The sequence below is a fragment of the Dryas octopetala genome, chromosome 3, assembly GCF_963921425.1.
Source record: "Dryas octopetala chromosome 3, drDryOcto1.1, whole genome shotgun sequence".
In the NCBI taxonomy this organism is placed as follows: domain Eukaryota; kingdom Viridiplantae; phylum Streptophyta; class Magnoliopsida; order Rosales; family Rosaceae; genus Dryas; species Dryas octopetala.
In genome coordinates, this window is record NC_141368.1 from 17693861 (window position 1) to 17707661 (window position 13801).

Below are 13801 nucleotides of genomic sequence, written 5' to 3' on the forward strand. Positions count from 1 at the left end.
TGTAGTGGGGTTTTGAATAGTTTACTATTAATACTAAAGATTCACATTGTGTTGGTCTTCTTAGTATTATCGGACCTAATTCTTTGTGTGCAACTATAACACCACATTATATGTTGATATGATATTATTGATTTACTCAAATTACAACACGTGTCAATAAAATTAAATTCTAAAACTCTAAACCCAAAACAATACTTTTAAAAATTCACACACGTTATAATTTGAATGTATTAGTAATACCATATTATCATGCTACGTGGTATTACGGTCACACACAATAATTTTTTCATCATATGATTAACCTAGCTAGTATTACACTATTTCTGAGACCATATTTACATTTTCTTTTTTACCCAAACAAAAATTATCCTCCAAACATTAATGGAAAAGATTCAAACAATAAAACACATATATGGATCGGCAATTGAGATTTAAATGGAGCCAAACAAAAGAAAAAAGATTTAAATGGGGTTGGAGTGCTAATTAAGTTGCTCATTGTTTAGCTAAGTTTGCTATTTCAATTGCTGATTTTATGTCTTGGATTGGGACTAAACCAATTTGGCTTTCTATATCATCCTACTTGATGATGTAGTTTCTTCTTGTATGAACTACGAACGCAAGTCATTTTCCCAGAAAAAAAAAAAAAAAAACAAAACAAAACAAAAAGACTAAGGAAAATGTGTGGCAATTCACGTGGAGCCGGAGATGAAAAAGTTATCGGTTAAGAGAATTGTTGCCTACTGTTCTTTAAAAATGAGATCTAGAAAAATAAAAAGTTAAAATGCTATGAAGGATAATTATGGTAACTTAATAAATAAAAGGAGAATAAAAATATAAAAGTAAAGTAAGGAGTTAAAATGTAGAAATGGGGCTGCGAATTTCGCTAAAAAAAAGCTACAATTGCAGTTGCAATTGTAGTTGCAGCAGCTAAAAATACATTTACAATGACAATTTTCAGGTTATTATAGATGATTTAAGTGTGTGATGCGTGTTTTACTATAGTTTAGGATATTTATTGGTTTATAATTTAAGATTTATAAGTTCTTTTTTTTTTCGCTGCTGCAATTATGCAGTTGCATACCTTGCACCAAAATTTTTTTGAGCGTTCAAATGCCTCAAGATGAATAGGGCCCCTGCACGTATTTGGATGTTAAAATGTCGAAAATTATTGTATGTAACCGTAACGTATACCATATGACATGATGACGTGGTGTTATCAATTTATATAGATTATAACACTTGTACGATTTTAAGGGTATTTTTTAGAATTTAGGATTTTATAAATTAATTATTGTACATGTGTTATAATTTAAGTGGATCTTTAACACCACATCATTATGCCACGTGGTGTTATGGTTACACACAATAATTTCTGGTAAATGCCTAGCTGTGATATATCCATTTCTTTACTTTTTGGGATGTGATGGTGAGGTAATTGTGTGATAGGAAAATGCTTATGGCCCCAACTTTTGTTTTCAAATTAAGCGCCATGAATTTATTTGTCAAGGTTTATCTTAATTTTTTTTTATTTTTTCTTGTTTTAGAGTCCAATGTATACCATGTATATTTTTATGTTGGCGTGTGTAGAGTGCCATAATAGTTGGTGCTCTAATTGTGCCATAATGACATGACATTATTATATAAATTTTACAAAGACTATTTTAACCAATATTAAAATCTTGCAAAATTTAAACTAAAAAAAAAAAAAAAGGAATAAAAAAGATTTTACTTCCCCCAGCAAGCCAAGAAAAAAATAATACTTTTATCCCCAATCTAACGTGAACGAAAAAAAAAAAAAATTAGCCCTAATTTTACAAACCTAAAAATTCAGATTTTGGGAACTCTACCTATACCTTCAGATCTTTATTCTTCAAAAGAAACAAAAAAAACTCAGTTCTCTTTTCTTTTCTTTATTATGTCGATTTCACTTCCTTGACAGTTCTCGACCAAGCACATGGGTACATTTTAAATAAACTCTTTCCTGCAAATTCATCAAGTTAGTTGTGTGTAGGATTGTGTACAGTTTAGTTATTAACAAGACTTCCACTCTCTGCATAATTGGGTGTTTGGTTATCACCAATTTAGATTCATGCCTCTCCAATTAATTTTGGCCCAACAATTAATTCTCAAACAAGCTAGCACACCAAGAAAGTTATATATTTAACCCAATTTAAATAACTTCTCGATCTAATCTCCATCAAGGTATAACCCCTTTCAAAATTCACATAATTACCTAACAAATCGAACTGAAACAAAATGATTAGGAGGAGAAGTAAATATAGGAAAATGTTGAGAAAATATACAGGCATTGGAGTTGTAGAGAGAAAATAGGAATTGAAGTCTTACAAATACAGGAGAAGACGTTGGACTTAACTTACAGTTGTATTTGCAAATAATGAATAAATATACATTAGATTAGAACACATAGATCTTGTGCCCTACTAGGGCACAAAAATCTTTTACTTTTTTTTTTTTTTGTCGAGACTACCATGTAAGTTGAGAAATAAAGTTGGGAGAACAAGTTTGGGCAAGTAGCATTTTTCTATCACAAAATTTTTCTGTGAAATAATCTCCTTAATTTTATACATAACTCTTTCTTCTTCTTCTTCCTTCCTTTTTTTTTTTTTTTTTTTTTTTTTTTTTTTTTTTTTTTTTTTCTGAAATGGGTTTCAAACTTTCAGATTTTGGTTTCTCTTTGGCGTTTGGGGGCTGTCTCGTGTGTTCTTGCGCGCTCTTTGAGTTTCAGCTTATATATGTTTGTCTTTGCCCTTTGGGATTGTGGCTGTCTTGTGTGTTCAACCATTGTGTTTGTTTGCTGCAGTTCTATATACATTGAGATTTCAGCTCCATTTATTCATCTTTTCTATTATGTGGTATGTTATTTGATGTCTGGGGCAAATTAATGGAAGAAAACCAACGTTGTTTTAAAAATCAGATTTGAATAAAAGAATTAAAAGAAAGGGCCTGAATTTTAATCTAAATATGGGATGTATGAGGGATTATGATTGAAAAAGATCTAATTAAGTGCACTTCTCTGAATTCAAATAGATATTTAATCAAATGGCTCAATAAGTCCATGCATGTCACCGTATACATGATTTCTACAGTCAAATCTTTCACATCTGTTGTCTTCTTATTAATCTCTCTCACAAAGACGTACACAAACTATTCTCTTCCCACCGCCCAGTAATTAAGTCCAAGCAATGTGGTCGCTTTTTAAAATTTAAACCGATTGAAAACGTAGAGCTTTCTACACTCCTGTCCAAGCAAGACCTAAGAAACAGTCCTGTCCCTTTTTAAGGATTTTGTAGTGGTGCCTCCAGGGACCACAATGGGGTCATGAAAACTTGAAGACAAGTCTTCTGTGGTTTCAAAGACAGTCTCGTGTGCGATATTTGCAACACAACCTACAAATTGAAAAGAGATATTAAGAGGGAAGGGGCCCATTCTTCTATATCATTATCCTTCAACTGTACGTTTTTCTTCTAACCACTTAATTTTTTATTTAACTTTTATCTGGATTTTCAGGTTATGAATATGGCTTTTACTTATTCTGCTATCATCTTCTGCCCTCAAGAAAAGTATGATGTCTTCCTTAGTTTCAGAGGTGTGGATCGACACCCTTGATTACTTAATTACCAGCCATCTTCATGCTGCTTTACTTGAGAAGAAAATCAAAACCGAAATGAAATACGTATACGAATGTACGTACAGACTTGAGAGAGGATATAAAATTACACATGCCCTAATGAAAAACTTTTGGTGATCATTTTCTCAAAAGACTAATCTTCTTTCATATGGTTTGATTTAATACGATTGTGAACTCAATAAGGAAGTTAAAATCTATTTTGATCTTGGCAGCTTGATTTTTCTCATTATGCATGCATGTTATTGTCTACAGTCCACACTGCGCTTGCTGGAACTTGTTTGCCAAATCTTATATATCTACCTCGTCTCATCAGTGATTCATTGTAAAATTCCAAGCATCTTTGAATAGTCATTATCATTAGATCAACCACGCACTACAGCAATACTTATTTGGTAGTGCAGCCGATGGTAATAAGTGTTATTCTACAACAGGACCCAGACCAACAGTTTAAGCTGTTAGGGAATAAGCTTATAGTGTATATCAAGCTAGTATCCTCCCTCACATACGTGTAGCCCCATTCTACACATAAAGATATAAATAACTGCAAATAGAAAGAGAAACACATAGGTGCAGTCCCACCCCACACTTTGCAAATCATCAAAGAAATGGGGGATGGGGATTGGAGGTTTCAAACCTAGGACCTCTTGCAATCAATAATCACTAGATCAACCTCAAAAGCTTAACTTCTTGGGAATTGGCCAACCATATATATCAAGCCAACAATAAGAAACTGAAAAGGGTATAGATTTAAGGATATAATATATTCTAGCTATAATATTAGGTATATTCATCATGGAAGTAGATATGCTTACAGTTTTTTATCACACAATTTCCACCATTTTGATCTAATTTTTATCGATATCGATATTTTCTCGAAATTTTCATAGAAATTTCCGTATTTTTTAACCATCAAAATTTCCATTGACACTGAAATTTAATTCCTTGGTCTTAGGGCCAGTTTGGTATTGCTGTGAGAAAAAACAGTTGTGAAGTAAAACAGATGTGAAGTAAAGTCAGCTGTAAAGTAAAGCAATTAAGTGTTTGGTAAACTATGTTTTCAAAAGTACTGTGAGTGCAAAAAACAGTATCATAGTATTTGGTAAATGTTTATATAAAAATGCTGTGATTGTGTATAATTACTAAAATGGACATGATGCTGAAAGTGCATTTCACTTATTTGTTTGGTAAAAATAAAATGTTTTTTTACTTGTTTTTGAAATTTTTTACTACAAATTTCTATTAGCATTAATTTTTCTAAGAACAACATTATTAAATAAGTATGCCTATTCTTAGGTATATTATAATTTTAATCGTATAAATAAAATATCATAATTAATTATCACAATATAAAATATAACTAACAATGGACATAATTTTTAATTTAAAATAAACAAATAAAAAATTATAGAAATCAATGAGAGTATTATGGGTAAAATAAAATATTCATTGTTGCTGTGAGTCACTGCAGCTTTCAAAAGCACCTAGAAACCTGCTTTCTGTTTTTGCTGTGAAGAGTTGAGAATGGTGGGGAAAAACAGTTTTTTATTTTTTTACCAAACACCAAAACTGTTGTAGGTGATTGAGAATTGTCATCCACAGCAGCTTTTGGGTCTTCCACCGCAATCCCAAACGGGGCCTTAGTCCTCCACTAGAAGCCCAAGGTCCCACCACCATTATTTTGTACCTTTTTTTTTTTTTATACAAATTATTATTCTTTATTTTTCTTTTGGCACAAAGTATTAACTTCTTTCTCCTTTCAGTGGAAAATCAATCACCTCATCTTTAAAAGAATTCCCATCCACACAAATACAATTAATTGTTAGCTAAAGGGAAGGCCATATAAGCTCTGATGAGTCTGATCTAGTGATATCTGCTACTTCATCTCTCTGAAACTTCTTTCTTTCTACTCGCACGTTTTCTCTCTAGCTAGCTTGCTTCCTGAGGTGCAACTTGTTGCTCTCTTAGTTAATCTCTCCATCCGTAACTTGCTTCTTCTGCATGGAGGTAATCTCAAACTTGTTTTTCACATATCTCATTTTGAATATATATATATATATAGGGAAAAAAATAATTTTGGTCCTTGTGTTTTACTCCGAAAACATATTCGGTCCTTGTGGTTTTAAATTCCACATTTGGTCATTGTACGTGTTTTATATTATTTGCAATCTTAGACATTAATTTGGTACTCATGCATGACATTTTTTTCTCAAATTGAAACTAATAACTTGCTTAAACTTGCAATCTTAATAATTTTTTGGCCAAAAAACATGTTTATAACCTTTAATTTAATTTTCAAACAAATATTTAAAGAAATCGAAAACTTATAGTTCAAACCCAAAAAATTTTGTGACCCTCGATCAATCTCTTTAGCAAATAAATACAAAAAATGAAAACTGAAATTAGTTTTAGAATACCAAAAAGATGGTCCTTTAATCCCCCAACAAAATATTTCTTAAAAACAAATGGATAATTTATCTCCAAATTGAAATTTTTAGTTTTTTAAAATTGTCCTAAGATTGCAAAAAACATAAAACACGTCGAATTTTGAAACCACAGGGACCAAATTTGTTTTTTAAGTAAAACACAGGGACAAAGAACATTTTTGTCCCATATATGTATAAAGCTAACCACCATGTTGGGCCCACAGTACAATATAATTTCAAAATCCGAACAGTCCATTTTTTAGACCCTACTTCATAGATCTTCTCTCTAAAAAATCTCTAAAATCGAAATCTATTTAGCAATTTGATTATAATAATAACTATTCATATGCTTTTATCGAAAACAGTGTTCGTTTATTTATTTAATCACAATTAGATGACTGAATGATTTTTAACTTAGTTGAGTTTTTACAATAATGATCTTTGAAGTAGGGCCTAAAAAATCGACGGTTCAGATTATGAGATTAATTATGTGGTGGGTCTAAAAGCATGGTTAGCTTCGTATTAACTTACTAACCAATTAGTTTTAGAGCACTCTTCTTTATATATATATATATATATACAGGCTCCTTCTGTTGAGGTATACCTCAACTTATTTATGTTGAGGTATGACCTTGTTGGGGCCCACACGAGTTCTTTTGTGTCGATCCGAACCGTTCGCAAGGATCATCTTCATTGATAGATCATCCTTGCGAAAAATTAGCCAAATCGGAAATCATTTGCCTATCTAACTTTGATAAAACAAATGGACGGTTTTATCGAAAATATTTGGTTCGTCCATTTATTTGATCAAAGTTAGATAGGCAAATGATTTCCGATTTGGCTAATTTTTTGCAAGGATGATCTATCTATGGAGATGTAAAAATTGAACGGTTCGGATCGACACAAAAGGACTCGTGTGGGCCCCAACAAGGTATACCTCAACATAAATAAGTTGAGGTATACCTCAACAGAAGGAGCCTGTATATATATATATGCATAAAATCTATATATATAGTCAATTACAAATTATTATATAGGAGGGTTATTTGCATGTTTATAAATATGGATTTGTAGGTAATGAATATGGCTGTTGCTTCTTCTTCTATCTGCTGCTTGTAAGTCCCTGCTTCTAATGAAACCACTTAATTTTGTTTTTAGAATATGGCATCTTCTTCATCTTCAAGAAGGAAGCGTTTGATGATTAATTCAGATTCTGTCTCAAGGAAGCGTTTGATGAATATGGCGCAGTCTTCTTCTGCTATCCCCCACCCTCAAGAAAAGTATGATGTGTTTCTTAGTTTCAGAGGTGTGGACACTCGCGATTATTTTACCAGCCATCTTCATAAAGCTTTGCGTGACAAGAAAGTCGAAACCTATATAGATGACAGACTTGAGAGAGGAGATGAAATTTCACCTGCCCTAATCAAAGCAATCGAGCAATCAAAGCTTTCGGTGATCATTTTCTCAAAAAACTATGCTTCTTCCACGTGGTGCTTAGATGAACTTGTCCATATACTCCGGTGTAGGGAAAGATATGGACAGATTGTTATACCTGTTTTTTGCGGCATCGATCCATCGCATGTAAGGAAACAGGAGGGGAGTTATGCTGTTGCATTTGCTCAACTTGAACAACGTTTCAAGGACAAGGACAATCACATGCTGCGCGAGTGGAAGGATGCTTTGACAAAAGCAGCCAATCTATCTGATTCTAAAAAAATCAGGTAACTCTCTTAATTTCTACTTATGATCATTAATTTGATTGAGAGAAGGTTACTTACGAGATGTATATATTATACTTACAAACTATGATTTGTCTTTTCCTTCATATATTTCAGGCCTGAGTCCGAACTAGTTGAGACAGTTATCAAAGATATTTTGACAAAATTGAATTGTGAATCGTCATGTGATTTAAAGGGTCTGGTTGGAATTGAAAAAAACATTGAGAATATTGAATCGTTGTTGTGCATTGACTCACTAGATGTTCGCACTATAGGCATTTGGGGCATGGGTGGTATTGGCAAGACCACCCTTGCTGGTGCTGTATATAATAGACTCTCTTCCAAATTTGATGCTTGCTGTTTTCTTGCAAATGTTAGGGAAGAATCAGAGAAACTTGGACTAAATTACTTGCGAAATGAACTTCTTCGTAAGTTACTAAAGGATGAACATCTAAGTATCGGCAGTCCATCTATAGGATCACCTTTTGTTAGAGAGAGGCTTCTCCGTACAAAGGCCCTCATTGTTCTTGATGATGTGAACAATTCAAGTCAATTAGAATCTTTAGTTGGAGATGATGAACTAGCTAAAAAATTGTTGGGAAGTGGAACTAGAATCATTGTAACAACAAGAAATAGGCGCCTACTTAGGAAAAGAGTTGATGATGATATGATATATGAGGTTAAGGGATTAAATTTTGATGATGCTCTGCAGCTCTTTCAGTTGTATGCTTTCGAAAATAACTCTACTACGGAAGAATATACAGAGTTGTCGAGAATGGTGGTAGATTATGCTAACGGAATTCCATTAGCTCTTAAAGTTTTGGGTTCCTCATTCCTTCACTGCAACAACAAAGACGAATGGGAAAGTGAATTGAGTAAATTGAGAAAAGATTCTAACCTGGATATTATGGAAGTGTTGAGAATAAGTTATCATAATTTAGGTCAAGATGAGAAGAAGATATTTTTGTATATTGCGTGCTTATATAAAGGAAAGGATATAAATTATGCAAAAAGAATGTTAGATTTATGTGATGTCGTTCCAGGTGGAGGCATTCGTGTTCTCGTTGATATGTCTCTCATATCAATAACAAATAACCACCTAGGGATGCATGATCTTGTACAACAAATGGGTTGGGAAATTGTTCGTGAGCAAGATAAGAAAGAGCCAGGAGGACGCGATATAATTTGGACTGCTGAGGAGGCCTATCATGTACTGAAAAATAAGACAGTAAGAGCCAAATGTCTTTGCCTTTCTTGAAAATTTGCTTGAATTTTGCATAGAAAAAGCACATTTTCAATAAAGAAGTTAGATATTTCTACAAATGTAGTATGTAGTAATATATTTATTTATTTATTTATCTTTTTGTCTATTGTATGCTCATTTATATATACTTTGCTCTTGATTGCCAGGGAACTAATAAAGTTGAAGCAATATTCTTAGACATGTCTAAGATTGAAGAGCTATATTTGGGTCGTAAAGTCTTCAAAACAATGTATAATCTAAGATTGCTAAAATTGTATAACTTTGGTGGTGGCTCTAGAGTGTACGTCCCTGATCAAGGTCTTAAGTGTCTTCCTGATGCCCTTAGATATTTTCATTGGGAAAGATGCCCATTGGGGACCTTCTATCATGACAGCAGGCATGCAATGCCTGCACCAAAAAAAAAAAAAAAAAAAAAATTGATAACCTGCTGAACTGGTAAACAAGTTTTACCAATTTTTTGATGCATCCTTCAAGATAATGGTAACTCTTGATCAAGATTTGGTAACTTACCATATTCTTGATCGAAGTTACCATTTTCTTGAACCAAACATCAAGAAAATGGTAACTAAAACCTTGCCTCAAACCAAGTTACCACTTTTTTGATCATTCGATCAAGAAAATGGTAACTTGGTTCAAGAATCTGGTAACCAAGCCCAATCATGACCAAAATTACCATTTTTTTGATTTTTTTCCTCAAGAAATGGTAACTTTTTCTCAAGAAATAGTAAGTTACCATTTTCTTGATCAAAGTTACCATTTTCTTGAACCAAACATCAAGAAAATGGTAACAAATCAGTGGGGCAAAAACCGTTACCACTTTCTTGATCGTTCGATCAAGAAAATGGTAACTTGGTTCAAGAATGTGGTAACCAAGCCCAATCTTGACCAAAGTTACCATTTTCTTGATTTTTTCCTCAAGAAATAGTAACTTTTTCTCAAGAAATGGTAAGTTACCATTTTCTTGATCCAAGTTACCATTTTCTTGAACCAATCCTCAAGAAAATGGTAAGCAAATCAGCCAAACAAAAAACATTACCACTTTCTTGATCATTTGATCAAGAAAATGGTAACTTCGATCAAAAAAGTGGTAACCAAGCCCAACCTTGACCAAAGTTACCATTTTCTTGTTTTTTTTTCTCAAGAAATGGTAACTTTTTCTCAAGAAATGGTAAGTTACTATTTTCTTGATCCAAGTTACCATTTTCTTGAACCTATCCTCAAGAAAATGGTAACCAAATCAGTGTTGTTACTACTTTCTTAATCATTCGATCAAGAAAATGGTAACTTGGTTCAAGAATGTGGTAACCAAGCCCAATCTTGACCAAACTTACCATTTTCTTGTTTTTTTTCCTCAAGAAATGGTAACTTTAGCTCAAGAAATGGTAAATTACCATTTTCTTGATTGAGGTTACCATTTTCTTGAACCAAACCTCAAGAAAATGGTAAGCAAATGAGTGGGGCAAAAAAACGTTACCACTTTCTTGATCATTCGATCAAGAAAATGGTAACCGCAGTCAAGAATGTGGTAACCAAGCCAAATCTTGACCAAAGTTACCATTTTATTGATTATTTTTCTCAAGAAATGGTAAGTTTAGCTCAAGAAATGGTAAGTTACCATTTTCTTGACCCAAGTTACCATTTTCTTGAACTAATCCTCAAGAAACTGGTAAGCAAATCGGTGGGGCTAAAAACGTTACCACTTTCTTGATCGTTTGATCAAGAAAATGGTAACTTTGATCAAGAAAGTGGTAACCAAGCCCAACCTTGACCAAAGTTGCTATTTTCTTGATTTTTGTTCTCCAGAAATGGTAACTTTTTGTCAAAAATTTGTAAGTTACCATTTTTTTGATCCAAGTTACCATTTTATTGAACCCAACATCAAAAGAATGGTAATTTCATCACTGGGCCAAAAATCGTTTCGCACTGCAACTGCGTGTAGACGAAAAGGCAATTGCATTATTAGACTTCTAAATACACGCTCCTGTTTGACAATCAGGTTTGGACATGCAATCCAAAATTCTGAACAAAACTGCTTCTATAGTTATATACCAAGTTACCATATTCTTAATTCAAGTTACCATTTTCTTGAACCAAATCTCAAGAAAATGGTAACGGAATCACTGGGCCATAAAACGTTTCGCACTGCAACTGTGTATAGACGGAAGGGCAATTGCATTCTCAGACTACTCAATGCAAGCTCCTGTTTGGCAATCCGGTTTTGACATGCAATCTAAAATTACACAGTTTGACTAGTCTGGAAACGCGCCGGAGGCAGCATCTGTTGAAGAATCTGCCTCCTTCTTGGACACGTTTACTCTGCCTGGTATTGAATGATAGGTCTACTGCATCCTCGTGCACAACTGAGGTTCCTATAAGGCATATTATTACGGAGGCAAGCCCCTGCCCATGACAATATGTTTTTCAGCATCTCTTCTTAAATGAATGTATTTGTCTAGTCTAACATACCCAATTATCCTCTGCTAGTTTAAGTTGGAGTGCCTGAATATTTACTAACGAACATAAACTTATTAACGTCTCAATAACTTAATTGTCATAATTTTCAGGATGCACACCGCTACGTCATTTATTTACCAAACAATGCAGCCACGTATTCATACACACAGTCACATTACTCACATCCATAAACAACAGAACGAACAAAATGCATAAAATAAAATGGCCAAGCATACACTTCATCCATAGTACTTAGATTGAGTCTTAGTACAACAATAACCAAGCAGATACCGAAGAAGCAATTATCACTACATGAAAACTGCAAAATTAATCAAGAGTAACTGCAAAAAGCCTCCCAATTGTAGCCTGCCAAGTTTGGTGACGTTACGACCAGTTTTTCACATTATAATTACATTCGTTATTACGGGGAGTAAATGTCATCAGGATCAGGTGACCACGATGAGTCAGATGGCCACCATGGACGCCAATTGGCAGGGGTGCAGTCCGGCGATGACTCTGAATGATAGTCGTTCCCAGGTTCTTCATCCACCAAATCCAGTGGTCTGGACTGTTGAGATAAATCAGGGGCAGCTGACCCTTGTGATGAATCCGCAACATTTGACACTCCGGTATCTTTGGGTGGTTGTGATGCCGAAACAATTGTGAATCCACAGCTACTGTACTCATCTACCCATATCCAGCCATGGCAGTCAGCCTTACCCTAATACAAAACACATGCATTATGACATTTCAATGTTTTCGTTGCTTTAAGGATTGGGCAAACTTAACAACAACGTTCACTTACATTAGTCCCTTCGCATCCCCAGGCTGGACGTTGATTACCTTCAAAATTGGCAATATATTGCATTGAACCATTGCAAACTAAGCACCGTGGACCTAAGTCGTTGGCCATATGTTCCTACTTGCACAAAAACACATTGTCTTTATTCTTTGCAAACATATTATGGAAAAATACCTAACAATGTGAAATTTTGATCCATAACACACCATGTACGCAATTTCCAATATTCAACTGCAGCAAGATAATAATGCTTTTGAATGAAAAATCATAGTCTTTTCAAGAAGCTTTTTCTTCTTTCTTTTTATGGCCATTCATTTTGTTTTCACGAAACATTTTGCAAACTCCTTCCTGAAATGGGAGAACCTAAAATGGATATCTGTCCTCCCAAGACTAAATAACTTGACATCCGCGTGTATGACAGTAGAAAAAAAACCGACCACATGCACAAAAAAATTAAAAACAAACTCCAAACAAACAAATTACATACATACCCAACCTTTACAGCAAAAACAAGTACAAGGGCAGGGAGATGATCAAAAAGAGAAAAAATCCCACGTTTTGCTTATTTTGAGTAACTTCCGTACTAGATTGAAGAGGGGTAGCCGCCGCAGCCCCTGTTGGGACTACTTCAGCTCTACAACTCTCATCACTTGTTTTTATTAACAATAAATTTTTAAAATTCCTAACCAATAACACAGCAAGCAAGTATAGCAACCAATAACAGTTTAGTTTACTAAATTACTCACAAGTTAGGAACCAGGTATCAAGCTGCCATAAATGAAATCCATAACATTAAGCAACCAATCTCACAACTTAGTTTACTAAATTCGTTTAGAAAATACTAGCTTTCTAATACGCTTGTGTAAGTGATTTTTTTATTATTTGTTTTTAAAATCCCAAAAACAAATATAAGCATATCTGCATATTTGATATATGGAAATCTTACCTTGCTCCTGTTCTGAAACCAAACTTGAACGTGTCTTGGCTTCAATGTAAATTGCTGCAAGTGCCTGTTTCTGAGCCTGAATGAATTAGTTCAAAATCCAAATATTCAGTTCATGAAAGAGATGGAGAGTTTGACATATGAATAAAACTACAAAAAAAAATGTAAACAAATCGAAGCCCTAACCTGGGTGAGCGAGACAGCGTCTGAGTTTTACGGTTTCTGCGAGATCGAAACTCGGTGAGATAGAGAGTGAGCGTGAGTTTTCTGGGTTTCTATGTTTCGAAACTCAGTGAGAGAGGGTCTGAGTTTTCTGGGATGATGGGCGATGGACGTGCTAGGATGGGTTTCTGAGTTTTCTGCGTTTTTGGTGGGAGGATGGCGAAAGGGTGGCGACAACGAGGATTGAACGACAGTGCCAGGACGGCGAGAGAGAGTCTGATCTTTCTGGGATGGGTTTCTGAGTTTTCGGTGAGAGGATGGCGAGATCGAGGGTGGCAAGAGGGCGAGGATTCAGTCAGAAGGTGAGGGCCTCAGAGGGCGAGGGC

The 13801-nt window shown here is 34.3% G+C and overlaps 2 protein-coding genes across 4 annotated transcripts; one reads left to right on the forward strand and one right to left on the reverse strand.

The window, feature by feature from the left end:
- The first annotated feature begins 5480 nt into the window (after positions 1 to 5480).
- Positions 5481 to 9485, forward strand: LOC147291481 (disease resistance protein RPV1-like). Its single transcript, XM_086235952.1, has 4 exons — positions 5481 to 5653; positions 7231 to 7793; positions 7908 to 9018; positions 9201 to 9485. Exons 1-4 carry the CDS (start codon positions 5648 to 5650, stop codon positions 9483 to 9485), a joined length of 1965 nt encoding a protein of 654 aa, XP_086092078.1. The 5' UTR covers positions 5481 to 5647.
- A 2254-nt stretch (positions 9486 to 11739) lies between these two features.
- LOC147291482 (uncharacterized) lies at positions 11740 to 13720 on the reverse strand. Of its 3 annotated transcripts, none has more exons than XM_086236387.1 (4): positions 13440 to 13720; positions 13257 to 13320; positions 12314 to 12427; positions 11740 to 12229 (listed from the first exon to the last, which is right to left on the reverse strand). In XM_086236387.1, the coding sequence occupies exons 3-4, from the start codon at positions 12419 to 12421 to the stop codon at positions 11930 to 11932; spliced, it is 408 nt and encodes a 135-aa protein (XP_086092513.1). In that variant the 5' UTR covers positions 12422 to 12427; positions 13257 to 13320; positions 13440 to 13720; the 3' UTR covers positions 11740 to 11929. The 3 variants fall into 3 exon arrangements, with proteins under 3 accessions (XP_086092513.1, XP_086092511.1, XP_086092510.1); XM_086236385.1 differs by having other exon boundaries at positions 13257 to 13326; XM_086236384.1 differs by having other exon boundaries at positions 13257 to 13332; positions 13440 to 13719.
- Positions 13721 to 13801: the final 81 nt, after the last annotated feature.